Source organism: Mus musculus, chromosome 11 (assembly GCF_000001635.26).
Source record: "Mus musculus strain C57BL/6J chromosome 11, GRCm38.p6 C57BL/6J".
Lineage (NCBI taxonomy): Eukaryota > Metazoa > Chordata > Mammalia > Rodentia > Muridae > Mus > Mus musculus.
This window is the reverse complement of record NC_000077.6, coordinates 49,097,399-49,118,305: the sequence shown is the minus strand read 5'-3', so window position 1 is coordinate 49,118,305 and position 20,907 is coordinate 49,097,399. Positions and strand designations below refer to the sequence as shown.

Below are 20,907 nucleotides of genomic sequence, written 5' to 3'. Positions count from 1 at the left end.
AGATCCCATGGAGAGTTCTCTGGGGACCTTGGGGGTGTCCGCAGACTCCATGCCCAAGGTGCCCCAGTGCTGGTGCTGGTGCTGATTGGAAGGGACTGTGACCCTGGTCAGGCCGGGTTTTCTGCTTCACTAATTAATGCTGTCTCAAGTCCCTCATGATTGGATTGGAGCAGCAGTTGTGTTCCACTCACCAGAGGTCCTAAGATCCCGTGGAGATTCCTGTGGGGACCTTGGGTGTGTCTGCAGACTCCGCTTGTCCCCATTTTTATCTGCACCGTACTTCCATGTGGCTTTAATTCCTCCTTTGAAGAGATGGAAGCCACTGTGCCCATAAGTTCCCTGTGGGTATAGAGCCTCTAAGTATCCCTACAGAGACAAAGGTTCAGGTCTGTATGTTGTTTTGTTCCCAGTTCTGTATGATGAACAGTCCCAGGTTCTCTTGGATTACCAGGAAGTAGATTGGGATACAGGAGATGTTCACCCCTCCTCTTATGCTGCTCTGACTGGTGTCTTGTTTCTTTCCTCCTCTTCTTCATCATTCTGTGTGCAGTGCTGTGTTCTTCAATCTGATCAAGATCCCACTGTCATCTTCTCTCAAGGTGTTTAACTCACACATCCTCTCCCCACTGCTCTTGACACCATTGTGTTTGCCTTTCCACCTCTTACAAAGTCACCCTTCTTGTCTCTAGAAAACAGGAGAAAAATTCTCTGAAATGGAAAGTGGAGAAGATAGTGATATATAATTTGGAAATGGCCCTTCTAACATGAAGGACAGATGCTACATATTGTTTTGTGAGTATAGCTGCAGTTCTTCTCTTTCCTGTAGTTTATAAATGCCTCAGGGCCAGGCTTGGGTTCAATACCCACCTTTTTGCCTTCTTTTCATCTCCTTTGTTCCCTCAGAGTCTTGCTATGTACCTGCAGTAGTTTGAAGGAGAATGGCCTCATAGTGTCATGTACTCGGTTGCTTAATCACCAAGGAGTGTTACTACTTGATAGGGATTAGAAGTATTAGGTGTGGCCTTGATGGAAGAAGTATGTCACTGAAGGTGGACTTTGAAGTTTCAAAAGCCCACCCCAGAACCAGGCGCTCACTACTCTCTCTCCTCTCTCCTCTCCTCTCTCTCTCCTCTCTCTCCTCCCTCTCCTCTCTCTCCTCCCTCTCCTTCTCCCTCTCCCTCTCCCTCTCCCTCTCCCTCTCCCTCTCCCTCTCTCTCTCTCTCTCTCTCTCTCTGCTTTTGGATCAGGATGTAGCTCTAAGCTCCTTCTCCAGCACCTTTCCTTCTTGCTGCCATGCTCTCTGTCGTAATAATAGACTAAGCCTCTGAAACTGTAAGCAAGCCCTCAATTAAATGCTTTCATTTATAAGAGTTACCTTGGTCATCCACCAACAGATTGGGAAAGGATCTTTACCAATACTAAATCTGATAGGGGACTAATATCCAATATATACAAAGAACTCAAGAAGCTGGACTCCAAAAAAATTAAATAAACCTATTTTTAAAAATGAGGTACAGAGCTAAACAAAGAATTCTCAACTGAGGAATACCAAATGGTTTAGAAGCACCTGAAAAAACTGTTCAACATCCTTATCATCAGGGAAATGCAAATCAAAACAAACTTGAGATTCAACCTCACACCAGTCAGAATGACTAGGATCAAAAATTCAGGTGACAGTGAAAGACCCCGAGAGGAGCCCCTAGCTCAGGCCCCGGGATAATAGCGAACCCCCAAGAACTCACAAGAGACCAAGCTTGATGCAAACCACATGACGCTTTATTAGGGGAAAGCCAGAGTTCTGGGGATGACTCATATCCCATCTGGGGATGACAACCACTCTGGAAATCAGTTTGGTGGTTCCTCAGAAAATTGGACATAGTACTACTGGAAGATCCAGCAATACCTCTCCTGGGCATATACCCAGAAGATGTCCCAACTTGTAATAAGGACACATGCTCCACTATGTTCATAGCAGCCCTATTTATAATAGCCAGAAGCTGGAAAGAACCCAGATGCCCCTCAACAGAAGAATGAATACAGAAAATGTGGTACATTTACACAATGGAGTACTACTCAGCTACTAAAAACAATGAATTTATGAAATTCTTAGGCAAATGGATGTATCTGGAGGTTATCATCCTGAGTGAGGTAACTGAATCACAAAAGAACACACATAACATGCACTCACTGATTACAATACTTAGAATACCCAAGATACAATGTACAAAATACATGAAACTCAAGAAGAAAACCGAAGTGTGGATACTTTGTTCCTTCTTAGAATGGGGAACAAAATATCCATGGAAGGAGTTACAGAGACCAAGTTCAGAGCAGAGGCTGAAGGAATGACCATCTAGAAACTGTCCCACTTGGGGATCTACCCCATAAACAACCACCAAACCCAGACACTAGGCAGATGCCAACAAGAGCCTGCTGACAAGAGCCTGATATAGCTGTCTCCTGTGAGGCTCTGCCAGTGCCTAGAAAATACAGACATGGATGCTCATAGTCATCCATTGGACAGAGTACAAGGTCCCCAATGAAGGAGCCAGAGAAAGTACCCAAGGAGCTGAAGGAGACTGAAGCCCCATAGGAGGAACATCAATATGAACTAACCAGTACCCTCAGAGCTCCTTGGAACTATAACACTAATCAAAGAAAACACCTGGTGGAACTTGTGACTTTAGCTATATATGTAGCAGAGGATGGACTAGTCAGTCATCAATGAGAGGAGAGGCCCTTGGTCCTGTGAAGGCTCTATGCCCCAATATAGGGGAATGCCAGGACCAGGAATGGGAGTAGGTGTGTTGGGGAGCAGGGTGAGGGGAGAGAGGATAGGGGATTTTTGGAGTGGAAACTAGGAAAGGGGATAACATTTGAAATGTATATAAAGAAAATATCTAATAAAAAAGAGTTGTCTTGGTCATAGTGTCTCTTCACAGAGATAGTAACTAAGTACCTCAGGTTAGCCTTGAACTTTCTGTCCTCCTCCCTCAGCTTCCCAAGTGCTGTAGACTGCCACACCTAGCCAGTGCTCACAGTATATTCAAGCATGATATCTCACGAAGTTCTGTATTTATTGTGGGTAACTAGTAGACGCAGGCTGACTTTGTGATGGAAAAGAAAGGGCGAGTTTGGACTGCAGTTGCAGAGAGGATCTGAGGGGACAGGCACAGTAGAGGTCCTATCATGGCTCCTAGGGATCACAAAGATAAGGTGACAGAACATAAAGTAACCAACCTTAAATTTCTATATTCCTGAGCTCTGGCTGGCCCAGAGGGTAGAAACTCTGGATAGCTTCCTTCTATCTGTCCCCACTGGCCCTGCCTCTGCTATTGTCTCCAAGTTTCCTCTGAGTGGCTTTAATTGTAAGCTTGGGGACTCTGGTTCCAAAGAGGGCATTTGTTTACTCTCATAAGACTTTCTTACTCAGTCTTTGTATTAAGCTTCTACATGGACAAGAGGAGGCAGTTCTATAAGGCAGGTGAGAGACAGATGGTTGGGAGGCAGGGGCAGGCAGCCATCAGTGAGTGGCCTTTAGTTCTTAGATGCTGATTCTGATCCATCACGACCATCTCACTAACTCAGTCTAATTTTTCCTTCTTTATTCCTTTGCTTTGATGCATAATATTTATACATATTTGTGGAACTGAGTATAATATTTAAATACACAATATATAATGCTCAGATTGTGGAAAATGGTATATCTACCATGTCAAATATTTATTATTTTGTCAACTTTCTCCTCATGAGAAGATGCTGTTTATCTGAGACACACTGAAATAGAGTCCCCAGGATGGTATGAACACCCTGGCTAAGAGTTTGGTGCAGCTGGAGAAAGAGATCAGATCTACGAAGAGCAGATACTTCCTGTCCTCTTTCACCTAGTAAGTACAAGCACAGGAAAAGGACAATGAAATTATTTTAGTAGAAGTTCCTCCACCGGGTATCTGTGTTCATTTTCTGTGTTGTTTTTTCTACAGGAAACCAGACAAAAGGTGAGTGCTGGACTTTTTCCTACTCCCACCCCCTAACACATGCTCCCACATACACACAGACATTCTCTCTCTCTCTCTCTCTCTCTCTCTCTCTCTCTCTCTCTAATTCCTATTACCAGTATTTGGTTCATTTCCCCCTTTCTATCTATATATTAGCATATCCTCTTCCTCTATCAAGGGCTTATTGCTGAGTTTTTCTTTGTTTTCTTGATTAATTAATTTATTAATTTACCTTATATCCCAATCCCAGCTTCCCATCCCTCCTCCCTCCCAGTCCCTTTCTCTCACCTTCTCATCCCACATTTTTCTTTTTTTAATGAAAGGATGGGGGGGGGGAGATTGCTCTTTCCAGGAAGTGGGATAAAATTGCAGCTTAGTGAGTTATATTCGTAACACCAGAAAGAAATTCAATTGTATTTATTTTTCATTCCAAATGCAAGTTTCAGTCTGGGATAAGACTCAAGGGAAATGAAATTATTTTGGTAGAAGTTCCTCCACCGGGTATCTGTGTTGATTTTCTGTGTTAGTATGGATGAATATGTCTATGTCTATGTTTTCAGATGACCCGGTACAGCAGCTGAGCATGGCCATGTGGTTGAACCAGTCATCCACAGATGACTTTATCCTCTTGGGCATCTTTTCCTACAGCCCAAGAGATCTTCTTCTTTTCTCTGTGGTCATGCTGGTCTTCACAGCAGCATTGTTTGGGAATGCCCTCCTCATCCTCCTCATCTGCACTGACCCCCGACTCCACACCCCCATGTACTTCTTCCTCAGTCAGCTCTCCCTCATGGACATCATGTTGGTCTGTACCAATGTGCCAAAGATGGCAGTCAACTTCCTGTCTGGCAAGAAGTCCATCTCCTTCGTAGGTTGTGGCATACAAATTGGCCTCTTTGTCTGTCTTGTGGGATCTGAGGGGCTCTTGCTGGGACTCATGGCTTATGATCGCTATGTGGCCATTAGCCACCCACTTCGCTATCCTGTCCTCATGAATCAGAAGGTCTGTCTGCAGATCATTGGGAGCTCTTGGGCCTTTGGGATAGCAGATGGTCTGGTGCAGATGGTAGTGGTAATGACCTTCCCCTATTGTAGCTTGAGGGAGGTGGACCACTTCTTCTGTGAGATGCTCTCCTTGCTAAAGTTGGCCTGTGTGGACACATCCCTATTTGAGAAGATAGTGTTTTTTTGCTGTATCTTCATGCTGCTGTTTCCCTTCTCCATCATTGTAGCCTCTTATACCCGCATCCTAGGAACCGTACTCCATATGCACTCTGCTAAATCCCAGAAAAAGGCTCTGGCCACCTGTTCCTCCCACATGGCAGCTGTCTCTTTCTTCTATGGAGCAGCCATGTTCATCTACCTGAGACCAAGACAATACCGAACCCCAAGCCAGGACAAGATGGTGTCTATCTTCTACACAGTCCTTACTCCTATGCTCAACCCCCTCATTTATAGCTTGAGGAATCGCGATGTGATAGGAGCACTGCAGAAAGGGCTGGACCGATGCAGGGTTGGCAGCCAGCCCTGAGCTCTGGAGTTGGACTCTCTCTTATCATAGCTGTGTTATAGCCAGTAAATAATTTCCCATCTGTGTTTAATCACACAGTTTAATCATAAACAATGAGGTGCTTGACACCTGCTATCTTGGACAGAACTTTATAAACCCTAAACCAGTACTAACTGTATTTCTTGTGATAAATGGATTCCTCCCCCCCCCCCCTCAGTCTTTTGCAGATTTCTTTCTAAGTACGTTATAGAGGAAGGGAAAGCTCTGTTAACTCAAGCGCTGCAGTACCAGGGCATTGAGATGCTATCGTTTATCACTTAAAGCTGGAGTGTTTTCTTTACCAGAAGACTTAACCCTTCTCACTGATGTTCACAGAGTCTCTTAAGTTCCAGGCACCGAGGCCTGTATTACCATTTTTCTCTAATTTACATACTGGTCTTGCACATTATTTGTTTATAATGCTACCACTGTTCTGTTATTTATATTGTACAGCTCACCATTAATGGCAAAAGTGAAAAATCTTCCAGATGGCAGAAAGCAAGATTCTAGAATTCTTTTTAGAGATTTCTCGTCTTTGTACTGCGAAACCTTATTAAGGTTGCTTCAAGGAATAAAAATGGAACATTGTACTACTCAAGAGAAATAGGGTAAACATGGGAGTACTGGATGCACACGGTCCTATAATGATGGATGCACATGGTCCTATAGTAGATGCACACAGTCCTATAGCAAAAATGTGAGTGTCTATCACTTCTGTTTTTAATTGTTCTTGTCATTTTTCCTTTGCTTGAGGCTGAATCTAAACATAATGCTTAAGATAACCCCAATCATCTAGACACTGCAGGTCTCTTGTCTCATACTTTTGACTGTATAGACTAACCTGTTTTCCTCTTGAAGTTGAAGACCTCAGCAAAATTTGAACTTTTATTCAATGTTGTTTACATTCTGACTATAAATCGGACTCACATCCATTGTGCTGAGCCAGGCATCAGTTGTTTGTCCCCATTTGTAATAAAATCATTTTTTCCTGAAATTCCAATGATCTCTTTGAAAGCAGAGAGCAGTCGGGGGGTTGGGGTGGCGGGAGGGAGGGTTTTAAACTAAGTTCTGGAAGTTTTGCCCCAGGAAGGTGCTTGCTCAGTCTTAGGTTCTGCTCACGGAGAACAACAGCATTAATAAATATGATTCTTAAGAAGCGGGGTGGGTGAGATGGAAGAATGTCTGGGGGATGCTGAATTCAATCCGAGAGAGAGAGAGAGACAGAGAGAGAGACACACACACAGAGACACAGAGAGAAAGAGAGACAGAGAGAGAAAGACAGAGAGAGACACAGAGAGAACACAGATGGAGACAGACAGACAGACAGAAATACAGACAGACAGAAAGAGAGAGAGAGAGAGATGGAGAGAAACAGAGAAGGCAGAGAGACAGACAAAAGCATAGTGCTGCCATGGGGACAGGCTAGTAGACAGCCAGCTGAGTTAAATTCTCAAAACAGGCATTTTGTAGTGAACATGCTTATTTCAAAGAACCTTACAGGGGGACTTCCTTCCCTGGGAACCCTAATTGCCAAAAGAAATCTCCAAGGATTTGTGAAAATAGAAGCTGTGTGTCCTTGTAGCTGCCAGAATTTCCACTGTGTGGGCGTGCATAACTTAACTTTGCTGATGATCTCTTGCTGATGCCTGTTAGGTGGAGGCCAAACCAGCAAACTGATTTTAGTGTTTATAGTACTAAACATCTTTCTGGCTCCTCTTCTCTTCTTACCCCAAACATCTGCCTTGTCAAAATTTTAATCTGACCAGATTCTCTTCTTCCAGAAAGTGTTCCTGGTTAAACTCATGCACATTACATCTCCCTCGTATTTTGCAAGCATCAAACCATACATATTATGTACCAACCAGAACCCTTCATCCATAAGCACGAAACATGTAGAATTAATTCATCCCTCTCCCGAGAAAACAAGAATTATCACTAACAAGTTTTGGATACCTGTACGTGAAGGTGAGGATTTGTAGTCCCAGATACTTCTGGGGCAAAAGAGTTGCTTGATTCTACAGATTATTGAGACTCTTTCAGTAAATAAAAACAAAATTTTGAAAGATGTTCTGCTTTAAACTGGGTTTGGTGACAAATGTCTATCAATCTGGAACTCATGAAGTGGAATCAGAATGCTCAAAAACTTAGTATCATCCTCAGTTGCACTGCAAGTTCAAAGCCAACCTAGCATGTATAAGAAAAAGATTGGGCTGAGGACATAGCCCAGTTGATAGCCTGGGTAGAGTAGTACATGCCTATAATCCTAGCACTTGAGAGGTGGAGGCAGGAGGATTAGAAGTTCAGCACAGCTTTGAATACTTGTTTCAATTTAAAAATAAATAGTTTTTAAAAAAAAGCATTAAAAATATTTTTCTAACTTTCACCTAAGTCATAGTGATTTGGGGGTGTTCCTTTTTTCTGATCTTTTAGGGCATATACTATGTTTCCACTGCATTGCCTGGATGTACTGGTTGGTCTTGTGTGTCAAATTGCCACAAGCTGGAGTTATCACAGAGAAAAGAGCCTCCCTTGAGGAAATGCCTTCATGAGATCCAGCTGTAAGGCATTTTTCTCAATTATTGATCTAGGGTGGCCTCCCATTGTGGGTGATGCCATCCCTGGGTTGGCAGTCTTGGGTTCTGTAAGAAATCAAGCTAAGTAAGCCAGTAGATAGCATCCTTCCATGGCCTCTGCATCAGCTCCTGCTTCCTGACCTGCTTCCAGTCCTGACCTCCTTTGGTGATCAACAGCAATGTGGAAGTGTAAGCTGAATAAACCCTTTCCTCCCCAACTTGTTTCTTGGTCATGGTGTTTGTGCAGGAATAGAAACCCTAACTAAGACACTGAACAAAAGCCAGTTTGCTGTTATTATGTTTGCAGCACCCAGCACCTGGATATGCTACACAAAGGTCTACCATGAGTCTTAAACCCAGGATCTGGAAAAGCTGTACAAAGATTTACCATGAGCTGATAACTTAATTCCAAATCAGGTTTTCAATTGGCAGATATCTATTGATCAGCTACTATCCCCCAGACATTTGGGGAATTTGGGGTCACAAGAAACTTCCTTTTGTCCAGGCACACAACTCAATTAACTGGACAAAGTGTCTTATAAATTAAAAGCTATTGAAATAAAACAGACTCAGAAAGGGGAACATCATGGGTTTGTTTCTGTCTGCAAAAATGAAGGTTTTTTAAAAACAGGGTTGAGGAGGTTACTTGGAAAGAAAATGGAGACCAACAGGAAGAGGGAACAGGAGAGATGCACTCCCTGCTCTCTTGAAATGTCTAGCTTAGCCTTAATAGATCACAACACACACACACACACACACACACACAGAGAGAGAGAGAGAGAGAGAGAGAGAGAGAGAGAGAGAGAGAGATTGCACTACAGGTGCTAGGCAATCAACATGCCTGGTCATGAGGGAGATTCTGAGTCTAGGTTATTTATTATAGAAAAATATATTATCGTCTTGTTATGTGTTTGGGTGTTTTGCCTGCATGTAGGCCTATTCTTAAGAAAGGTGTTGGCTACAATCTGTCCTGCCTGCAAGACGTGCTGATGCAGTGATGGTGGTGAGAGTGGCCAACCATGACTGGTCCATGCCTCAAGAGGGAGCCTATGTCTGACACTGCCTGGATGGCCAGGAGCTAGAGGCAGGACAGTCCAGAGGCCCAGGATAGAACCAAACATGACTGGAGTGTGGGAGGGAGGTCAATGAAAAGATTTCTAATCATATTCTGCTATACTCATAGATTGGTACCTAGCCCAACAGTCATCAGAGAGGCATCAAGCACTTATGGCAGTAGCTGCAAAGCCCACAGCCAAACACTAGGTGGAGCCAGGACACCATTCAGTGTAAAAGTATTTTTTTTTTTTTTAGGTATTTTCCTCATTTACATTTTCAATGCTATCCCAAAAGTCCCCCATACCCACCTCCCCAATCCCCTACCCACCCACTCCCCCTTTTTGGCCCTGGGGTTCCCCTGTACTGGGGCATAGAAAGTTTGCAAGTCCAATGGGCCTCTCTTTGCAGTGATGGCCGACTAGGCCATCTTTTGATACATATGCAGCTAGAGACAAGAGCTCTGGGGGTACTGGTTAGTTCATAATGTTGTTCCACCTATAGGGTTGCAGTTCCCTTTAGCTCCTTGGGTAATTTCTCTAGCTCCTCCATTGGGGGCCGTGTGATCCATCCAATAGCTGACTGTGATCATCATCCACTTCTGTGTTTGCTAGGCCCCGGCGTGTTTCGCCATCTCTGAGGCTTATTGCCTCCATCTGCAAAACCTGAGCCTGGTCCTGGAAAGCTTCTAGCTTCCATACAATCTTACCTAGGCCTAGAATGTTTTTCAGCCTCTGAAACTTGCTGCTGAATAAGCTCACCCTTTCTTGTTCTTTCTGATCTCTGGCTGGCTGATTTCAACTCAGCTGTTCTGACTCAAACTTCAGTCCTTGCTGACTAATTCAGTGTGCTTCTTCCCTACTTCCTCCCCCCCCCCCCCCCCATACTCTCTGACTCTCCTAAATCGTTCTGCTTGACTTATAACTAATTCTAGCAATCTGTTCTAATCTTCTGGCTCCTCATTCTTGTCGGGGTCATGGGGCACGCAAATAACGAAGAAAGGACCGCCAAAGTCAGAAATAAACCAAAGGCAACTTTATTCACATCTGGGAAACACTTCTAACTGGACAGGGTCACAGTGAGGCTTGGGAGCTCACAAAAACAACCTTGAAGGGCAGGGGCAGTCTCCTTTGGAAGCATAAGCCCATAGGCAGATAGATGTTCAGGGGATAATAAAGAAGGAATTTATAAATTAGGGGTCAGTTCTCAGGCCCAGGGTGTAGCGGGTAGCAGGATGTTTGTACAGGCTCAGGGCTATTCTAAGACAACAGTCTTATCTCAACGTTTATGGGGCTAAGGCAGGCCAGGTGGTTTTACTGCAGCTGAAAAGAATGCAGTGCTTGGGGACATGCACTGAGATGGGGGCAGCAGACCAATGTCTGGAATTACTCTGGGCTCTTCAGTTCTGTCTTTACCTGGGTCTAGCTTGTTCTCTCTTCAACCTGTCTCTATAAAACTCTCCTGGTAAAACTCTCTCTCTCTCTCTCTCTCTCCCCCCCCCTCTCTCTCTCCTCATGAGAGCTGGGCATATATTATTCTGTCAAATCTTTCTCTGATTCATCACTTTTTCTGCCACTCAGTAAGACATGACTTTCAAACATGGCTGCTTCCTTCTACAAACTTTGGGATTAAAGGTGTGTCTGTATTCCAGCTAGAGGGATTAAAGGTGTGTGCTAAGATTCACAGTGTGATCAAATATCCTGCAACACTGTAGAAGACAGGTAGGGAGGATTGTAGATGCCAGAGAGGTCAAGAACACTATGAGAACTCAGCCTACTAATCAACTAAGCAAGGCTCTAAAGGACTCGCAGAAATAAAAGTGACAAACACGGACCCTGTATGGGTCTGAGCTAGGTCCTCTGCATATAGCTTGTGGTCGTGTAGCTTGGTGTTCTTGTGGGACTTCCAACAGTGAGTGAGAGTCTCTGACTTTCTCCTGCAGTTGGGACCTATTTCCTCCTACTGGGTTGCCATGTGCAGCCATGATATCAGGGTTTGTGCCCAGTCTTATTGCATCTTGTTGGGCCACATTTGATGGATATCCCTGGGGAGGTCGGGGGGGGGGGCTGGTTTTGTTGTTGTTATTCTGTTGGTTTGTTTTTTAAAGGGAAAAAGAGGAGTTGATCTTGGGGAAAGGGGAGGTGGGGGAGGTACTGGGATAAGCAGAGGGAGGGGAAACTGTGGAGGAAAGGTAATGTAAGAGAGAAGAATAAAAGGCTTCCATGTGGATGCTGGCAACTAAACCCAAGTTTTCCAGAAGAGCAACCAGTGCCCTTACCTGCTGAGCCATCTCTCCCCTCCCCCCATTAAGTGTGTGTAAACTAGACCAAGTATATCAACTCCTATGGTTCCTGATTCTTCAGTTTTCCTGTACTCTGATGCATTTTTTCCCTCTCCATTATTTGTTCATAATTTTCTAAGTTTGCAATCAGGGACACTAACATTAGTTATAAAAGTATTATGCCACTTATTTTATTTTCCTTAGCATATATACATTGTAAAAAGTGGGGTTTGTTGTGACCATTTCACACTGTCAAAAACTGTATATTTGTTGTGCTTTACTAAAACTAAGCAGGCAATTCCATGAGAGCAGATGTTTAACCTATCACATTCACACTTGTCCCATATTCCTGTCCTACCATAAGCCTGGAGGAATCTCTGCTCTTGGGAAGTAGAGGTCACAGGGTAAAACATTAGTCTTCCCAGACAGGATTGGTCAGTGAAAAGGTAGGCTTACACGTGTGGAACATGTCAAAAAATTAAAACTTTGACCATAAAGTTTATTGTGAAGTCTGGGACACTTTTGGGGTGAACACAATGGAGCAAGACTAGAGAAGGATGGCGGGCACAAAGGATGTGCACTCTGGTCCTGTACGCTATACCCTATGAGGGATGGCAGCCACAATGGGTGTAGACCTATGAAGCAAACCTCCTGACCAGATAGAAATAGGCCACAGGGTATGGGATGAATCCCAGACATTCATGAGTATGGATGCTGTGTTCCCTATTCCCTCTCTCTGGGTCAGTGAAGACCAAGGAGGGAGCTTGGGTCAGACGGAGCAGTTCTTCCCTGGCCCTCTCACCTAGTAAGAGCAAGTAGGGGAAGAGGAAAATGGTTATTTTAATGCTAGAACTCCCTCTAAAGGTAGGTTTTCTTCAGGACACCCAACCAAAGATAACTGAGAGTCATTTCCCAGTTATTCCATCCTAACTTCACAGTTTCTATGCCAAGCTGATGGTTCATTTTTCAGTTTCTATTTGTGAATTGGCACATCCTTTTCCTCCTATTGTCTGTCCTACTGTTGTTGGAGTGTTGGAGGAAAGGAGAAAGTGAGTCATTTCCCATTCTTTCTTTTCTTATTTATTTATTTATTTATTTATTTATTTATATGAGTACACTGTCATTGTCTTCAGACACACTAGAAGAGGGCATCAGATCCCATTACAGATGGTTGTGAGCCACCATGTGGTTGCCGAGAATTGAACTCAGGACCTCTGGAAGAGCAGTCAGTGTTCTTAACCACTGAGTCACCTCTCCAGCCCTTCTTAATGTCTTATTAATGTTTCCTTACCTTCTTTCTCTCTGTCTGTGAGACCATCCGTGGGTCCCTGAGTTGAAGTATTGTGTGCAGTAGGAAGGCAGTGAAAGTGGGGATCAAGAAAAGTGCTGTGCTGGGCGGTGGTTTTAATCCCAGCACTTGGGAGGCAGAGGCAGGTGGATTTCTGAGTTCGAGGCCAGCCTGGTCTACAGAGTGAGTTCCAGGACAGCCAGGGCTACACAGAGAAACCCTGTCTCAAAACAAACAAACAAACAAACAAACAAACAAAGTGCTGATATGGGACACAGAATATGTTGTCTCCAAAGAACAGTGTGGGGACGAAGCGGCTTCTTAATGCTCTCATCCAAAGGAAGCAAAACAAAACCACCGCCTAAACACCCAGCACACAGAGTTGAAACATGTGAGCCGAAACAAAAATTTTCACAAGGTTTTTCTGGATAATATAAATATTATTCAGCCAAAGAATATCTGCTGAGAACATAACAGTCACTTCGTTAAGAGCCTGGGATCAATATGGTATTCAAAAGCAGCATCAGGAAACATAAGTTCTAGTGAGGACCAGAAGTTAGCAAAATTTTGTAGACAGAGCATACCATACACTGGTACTGCTTGCCAGGCCACACAAGGCAGAAAAGAGCTTCAGAGTGGAAGAAAAAGTCACCTTTAAATAGGGTGTGAGGGGAGTGTTCAGTGAGGACTGGAGATGGCGTGAACATGTCTGGGAAAAGACCTCTGTGTGATGTAACACTGGAAGGTCAAGGCCTTGAAGCTGGTGTCTGTTTTCAATGTTGGGAGAACATGTGGTGGCCAATGGGACTGGACACGAGAGAATTACAGGGGACCAGAAAGAAAGCAGGACTGTGTTGCAGTAAATCTTCAACCCAAATATGCCCCAGCAATGAAAACACAACTCAAATAATATGAATATAAGCTGTGCCTATGTAAGAGTGACAATACTAATCCTAATTTTATATCAATAAAAAATTCATACCAGTGAAAACATTAAATTTGTATCAACTAAATTCTGTAGCAATGTAAGATATAGCTATGTAATAGAACTGGGTGTTAGATTACAGGTGATACTGCTAGGCTCCTCCCAGGGACTTACCAGTGGCTTACATCACCACCTGCCACAATTATCTGCTGCCAGATGTGGGTTGCACACCAGTAGCGTACAAAAAAGACGGCTTGCAACTCCAGTTCTCGCTCTCTCTCCCTCTCCTCTCTCCCCTCCTTCTCCCCATCCCTGTTCCCTGTCTCTCCTCCCATATGTTTGTTCGTGGCTGGCCTCTCTTTCTCTCTTTTGGTCCTTCTTTCTGTCCTCCTGTGTTCCCTCTTCACTGACCTTATGGCTCTGCTCCCGTCTGTCTGCTCTACCCCTTCCTCTCTTCCTCTCTCCAGTCTGTCCTCTCTCCCCCTCTCTTCTCCAAATAGACCTCCCTTATATCAGGTCTGTCTCGTGGCATGATTTCTCAGGGGGGCAACTTGGCATGAGCCCACCAGGTACCCCTGCCCATCTCCACATTACATTTTATAACACTGGGTGGTGATGGGGGTGGGGTTTCTGATGAAGGTCTTTCATAATAAAATTTTCATTCTTACAAATATAGAGTTAATAGCCTGAGATAGGAACAGGCTATGCAATGATGGAAAAGCCAAACAAGGAATTCCAGAGGTGCTGGCATACACAACATAACTAAATTAGGTTAAACCCCGTTAGGGAACATTGCCACCCATGCACAGTGACAGTGACAAGTGCTGGTGTCAGGTGGGAAGTGGCAGCTGTGAAGGAGTTGGGAATGGGAATGTTTTAGAAGGGTCGGCAGGAGCTTCTGACGGACGGACGGACGGACGGACAGACGGAATGACCAAGTTATCGAAAGCTAGCCCTTGAAAGTAACTCCAGTGCAGTAACCAGACAGACCTGTCACTTACTGATGTGGGAAATGGGGTGATGTTGTCCCATGGACGAGGAAGACTTGTTCACCGCACTTTACCTAGGACAAGTTCATTCGAGGGCCATAGTGAAGGATTGTATTGGAATTCAGTGGCTCAGAGTAGTCTCACCTATTATGAAAGCAAACAGCCACATGGGGGCAGCAGAGAGCCAAGAAGCAAGAACCAGGCCTGCGAGTAAGAAAGGAATCTCTGGCTTTGAGTGTGTTTGCTTTTCGGTTTTTGGTTTTTTTCCTTGGTTGTATTTTGGGTTGTTTGATTTGGGTTTGGATTTGGAGGGAGGGGATCTTACATAGCCCAGTTGTTACTGGCACCAGGATGACCTTGAACACCTGACCTTCCCGTCTGCACTTTTCAGAGCTCTCCCCAGCCGTTCTTTATTGTTGCTATGGCTTAATACAGAAACCTCCCCCATGCATGGTCTCCTGCTTTGAATGCTTGCTGCCCCCCTCCCCCCGCTGCTGTCATTTCAGGAGGCTCTGGGTCCTTTAGGAGGTGGGTCCTAGCTGGCAGAAGGAAGTCATCAGGGATTGCTCTTTGAAGGTGACAAGCCAGCCACTGGTTCTATCCCCACTCTTTGTAATTTCTGGTCCACAAAGATGTTAACGGTCTGCCACACAGGTCTGCCTGCCACACCAGGGACTAAGCCACTCTGCCCAGGCTTCTGTGGTTTCTCTCACATCAGGCGCTCAATTAACCTCTCCTTCCTTAAACTGTCTTCTTTCGATACTGTTGCTAATTAATATGAATGCTTCCCAACAACTCACCAGTATGTCCTTAGTCAGTTGCAAATAGTATAAAAATAACTTTCATCTGTCTAATCTATGGAATAGCACAGCCAAGCCAAACCTACTTAAGTTGCTAGCATGTATTTGCATATAGTTGGATGAAATTGTCTTACAGTCTGGTATACGGTAACATGTATGCTATCTCGTGTAATATGTTACATATCTGTATGCAAAAGGAGAAAATGTGCAGGTAACTGTACAAATAGCCATGTGCCCTCGTGCTGCTAGGCAGGCTGAGAACTGTGGCTGACAACCGCCCCCTCCCCCCCCCCCAAGAAGGTATCATCACGTGAGGTTGCCTGGGGAAGGACCCAAATTCAACTGCTGCCTCGCTGTTTCTGCCGGATTCGCATCACTATATAGCACTATCCAATGGAACCGCCATAATGGCTGAGATGTCTACAGTTATCACGACCACCGTGGTCATGTTGGGATTTGTACAAAGTGGGCCCTTCAGAAGGTAGTGAAAACCCAAGGCAGAGCATGTGGGCCACAATGGTGAGGACCTCAAAAGCCGGAGCAAGCAGCCCGTACAGGATAAAGTGGAGAAGAGGGAACCGGGCTGCTCTGAACCACGCTGCTGGTCAGACTCTCCTAAGTTATGTATGCATCCTTTGTTTCTGCTGGCTTCTGCCACTCACAAAAGTTGATTCCAAGCTCTAGAGTCTGAGCGGCTCTCTAAGGGCTGCTTTCACCCGCTGTGCCCTCCACGTGGGACACCTCTCTTGGTCCTGCAGCCTGCTAATACCTCTGACCTTCTACACCCACGAGGACATCTCCCTTTTCTCCTAGTCTCTCCCATCTCCTCCTCTACTGCAGGAGCTGCAGGGCCGTCTGCAGCAGTCTGGGACCCTTCCTTGCTTCCTCCCACTTGGAGCTCCGTAGGTTTCTCTGTGGCTCCTGGAACCTGCTACTATGCCCATTAGTACCCCCCACCACATGGACAACTTTCTACGCCCGATCTGATCTGAGTCTCTCTACTAAAGACACTGGCTCCCTTTTCCCCTGCTCTCTCCTAGCTCCTCCCCACTCCCCTAGGAACCACAGCCCACCTGCAGTCCTGGCTCTCAGCTCCCTCTGTTGCTTATAGGAACAACCCCTCCCCCTGCACCCAGTGTTCTGCTTTTTAAAGCCTGTGGTAGAAAGTCACATGTTTGTTAGTGTTAGAGGATGGTTTTGTGTTCTGTGTATCCAGATGCAGATTTCTATGCTCAGACATCTGGTTGTGGTCCGGATGACGGCAGGGCCAACCATCTCTGGTCTCTATCTTATGTAAACATTGTTTTCCCTTACCGGGTTGGTCAGTGAAAAGCTGATCAGAGAATGCAGGACTTCTGATCCCAGAGGCTGGCCCATAGGAAACATGACATGCAGGTCACCAAGGGTTTCACCCTGAGGACCCACATGGAGCAGAGCAAACCCCGGTGAGTCTCAAAGACTGTGAGCGATGCAGGGCCTGTGCCTGGGATGTACATAGTTTAGAAGGTTAGAATAGATGAATATCTGCCCTCTCATAGTGCTTGAAACTTATTAATAAGCTGACTAGCCCAATCTACATACACCCATCCTTCTGGACAAAGAGTGTTCATGCTTTTAACCCAAAACATTTCTGAGTCCCCAAGTTTTTACTATGACTATGACTCAAAGTCTACTGCCTTTTCTACAGTGTGGATTTCAGTACAGATTATAAGCAGTGGTAACTTTTTAATCTCTTTTTATAAACTTAGAAAATCTCTTGTAAGCTTCAGGGAGTCAACTTGAATCCAGCTCTTGCAGGTCAAATGGCCTCCAGATAAGTACTCCTGACAACAAGCATCCTAAGTTTTCCTGCCTATTCATAAGGGTGGTGACTCTCCCCTTTCCCCTGGTCTTGGGACTCCCTCCCCAACTACCAGAACTGTGGGTCTAAAAGTTTCAAATGCACACCTAGATTAAAAAAAAAGTTCCCCCAAACGTCCTAAATTTACCCTTTCTCCCTAGTCTACCTGTCCTAGAAGATTTAAAATCAATTATAGACTGCTCCAGTGCCAGCTCCAGGTACCCCCTTAAAAAACTCTGCACCCCGGATAGCTTCAAAGCTTCAAAGCAGCTAGCACAAGGTGGTCCAGTCTCACAGACTGCTAGAAAATGCTACCTGCACTTTCTTTGTCCCAGATGGTCCTTCTGGGCCTGGTCAGGAAGTGAAACAACCTTCTCTTCCTGGATTTGGTCAGCATGCCAGCTTCTTTGCCCCACCCCCACCCCAACCTACCAATCAGCACCAATGTCAGCAGGAAGTAGAATCAGCTCCTTATTATCAACCAAAAGGCTGGTATGTCAGGTTTCAGCCTTTTGACCGAGATGCCTATTTAACAATTCAAAATGGATCTGACCACCAGGTTTTCCCCGAATTCCTCAGTCCAGCCTGTTACTGGGCTGGCATACTACCCCACCACCCACCACCACCCCACCCACCACCACCCTCTGCTTCATGACCCCACCACCAACTCTCAAGCTTAGGGGGCTGGGCCACTCTTCCCTAAATAATTCAACTCTTTTGGTTACCCACTCTCTTTGCACCTTTGGGCCTCCTGGTTGCTACACCTGGGTGCTTCTCCCCTCTCTCTTACATTCAGCACAGTATGCTCTTACCACTCTGGACTCTCCCAGATGTCTCTGCCTCTGACTACAATTTCCCTTTTATCTACAATAAAATCTCTCCTACAACTTACCTAGGACCAGCCAGTTATGTTGCTTTCGTTTTTATTTCTGTTTTTCATTCCATTGATTTTTGCCAATCTTTTCTGTCCTGCTCTGATCCTTATTTCTCCACGTCCTCTCAGACTGATTTTGTTTTTCTGTCTTCAAGTTTGCAAACTGTGTGGTGGGGACGTGGTGGGGGGTGCTGAACCCTTTTAAAGCATCAGGGCTCTTTACCAAGTCCACCTTTTCTTGTGTTTCTTTTAATTAGGTATTTTCTTCATTTACATTTCAAATGCTATCCAAAAAGTCCCCCATACCCCCCCTCTTGTATTTTTAATACAGTCATTTAAAACTATATATTTCCATCAGGCCTACCTCAGCCGCAGTCCATTCATTTGGATATTATGTGATTCACCATCATTTGGTTTCCAGCTCCCTTTTTGATCCTTCTTTGACCTTGTAGACCCTCATGGGGAAGGAGACAGAGGAGAAGGGGGAAGAGAAAGAGAGAGAGTCCACATGCAGGGAGAGAGATGGGGATAGAGAGACCAAAATGTCTACATTATATAGGTAAGAGCTTCAGGGGTAGGGGTAGGGGAAGCCCAGCCCCTCAGCTGGAAAGTTCAAGGCAGAGGGCAGGTATGCCAGCCAGGTCCCATAACAGGTAGGGACTAAGGAATGCTGGGAGAACCTGGAGGCCCCTTGTCCTGGGTCTGAATCCCAACACATATGTCATTAAACTTTATTTTCATCCATTCCCCTCCCCTATTGCCATTCGCATGACCCCTTCCCCACAGCCAGCTCCCTCCCTTTCCCCAGTTAGTTCCAATTTCTGCTTTTGTATTGTGTGTATTCCACTACCATCTCTATTTCCCACTGGCCATAAGAGCACTTCTTTCACGATCCCCTTTCTGGTTTCATGACCATCAAATGCATCCTCACATGTAAGTGTATACACACACACACACACACACACACACACACACACACACACACACACCATTTTAAATCTAGGCTTCACAAATGAGAGAATCACAATGTCTAATAACGATGTTCTTTCATATGCACATCACAGTTGAAGCTGGCCTTCCCAGAATGCCTCAGGAAAGGGCTTGAGATGACTCTTCAGCAGCCCTCTCTTGCAAGTGAGTCAGATGGGACACACGGACCACATGTCACTCTACTCCAGCAAGGTTTCCTCTGGCTCAGCTAGGTAATCTAATTCTTGTCTTTACTTTTGCCAAATTGTAACAGGCACATGTTCAGTGCCATCTAATTCATTTTCTAATTTTTGTATTTATCGTTGCTGTTGTTATTATTTGTGTATGTGTTTTGTTGTTTGGGGGGGAGGAGGTGGACAGTTGTGCCATAGCACATGTGTGAGATGGATAGTTGTGCCATAGCACATGTGTGAGATGGATAGTTGTGCCATAGCACACGTGTGAGATGGATAGTTGTGCCATAGCACATGTGTGAGATGGATAGTTGTGCCATAGCACATGTGTGAGATGGATAGTTGTGCCATAGCACATGTGTGAGATGGATAGTTGTGCCATAGCACATGTGTGAGATGGATAGTTGTGCCATAGCACACGTGTGAATGTCAGAGAACAATGTTGCGGGGTTGATTCTCTCCTGCCTCCTTTACATGGGTCCAGGGATTTGATTTCAGGTCTCCAGGCCTGTGGGGCAAATGCTTTTTACCCACTGAGCCATCAACCACCAGCTGGCTAACTGATCTTTCAAAACCCCTCTGACACTCCATCAGACCCTGAGGAGAAAAAATGGTGTACCACACGTGTCCCCTTAGAGGACACCTTCTAGCTTCTCCTTCTAAGTGTTTCATTACAAAAACCCAAACCCAACCCTTTCACACCCTCCAGGAAGAGAGCACTGAACAGCCACGTGTTTCTCCACCACCTTGTTTGGAATTCCAGGGTGATTGCCTTGAAATGGAGAGACTGTGGCCACGTCTCAGGCCAAATGGGAAGAAAGGATAGGTCCTATCTAAGTTTCTGCTACACTCACCACAACAACGTCAGCCTCAAGAATGGGATTTATCGGTGAACTTGCATCTGAGCCTTAAGTCATAAAGGAAAGACACTTCATCCCAAAGGCAAAAGAAAAAAAAAATCTGATGAGTTACCGGTATTGAAAAAATGAAATATAAAGTAGAAAGGTCCAGCTCAATCTCTCCACAGTGAGACCTGGAAGTCGGGGTGTCTCCAGGGTGCCAAGACTTTGATCTCACTGTGTCCACTCACCCAACTCAGCCTAGAATATCAGGATTCCCCCTACCTCAATTATCACATTATTTACACCCCTCCTTCTAGTCAGTATATGCAGGAAGATCCTGACTATGTGAATGTAGCTAAACCCCAGACCCCTCGCCTCACTTCAGCTCCCTCCACCCCTCTCTATGCCTGCCAGGGAGTAGGGATGCTCCTCCCCAGATCACTTAGGGGTCAGCAACTCCATACTCCATGTTTATTCCAAAGCAAGTGCTCCTGTTTCCATCACCACCTCCTGAACCCCGACCACCATCATGGCCTCCTGTTTCCATCACCACCTCCTGAACCCCGACCACCATCATGGCCTCCTGTTTCCATCACTACCTCCTGAACCCCGACCGCCATCATGACCTCCTCTGGGATGATGACAGAGACTCCTGGAGGTGAGAGCTCAACCTTGATCTCTCCACAGTCAAGCATAGCGATCCTCCATGGGGGAGCTCTGCCAGGCCATTCC

At 45.2% G+C, this 20,907-nt stretch overlaps 1 protein-coding gene and 1 long non-coding RNA gene across 2 annotated transcripts; both read left to right on the top strand.

Annotated features, from left to right (window-relative positions):
• The first annotated feature begins 4,548 nt into the window (after window positions 1-4,548).
• On the top strand, window positions 4,549-5,529 carry Olfr1396 (olfactory receptor 1396). Its single transcript, NM_146337.1, has one exon. The coding sequence runs from the start codon at window positions 4,582-4,584 to the stop codon at window positions 5,527-5,529; it is 948 nt and encodes a 315-aa protein (NP_666449.2). The 5' UTR covers window positions 4,549-4,581.
• An 11,258-nt stretch (window positions 5,530-16,787) lies between these two features.
• Gm51892 lies at window positions 16,788-20,115 on the top strand. The gene is made up of 3 exons (XR_003949669.1): window positions 16,788-16,901; window positions 19,235-19,372; window positions 20,043-20,115. It is a non-coding gene; the product is annotated as a predicted gene, 51892 (long non-coding RNA).
• Window positions 20,116-20,907: the final 792 nt, after the last annotated feature.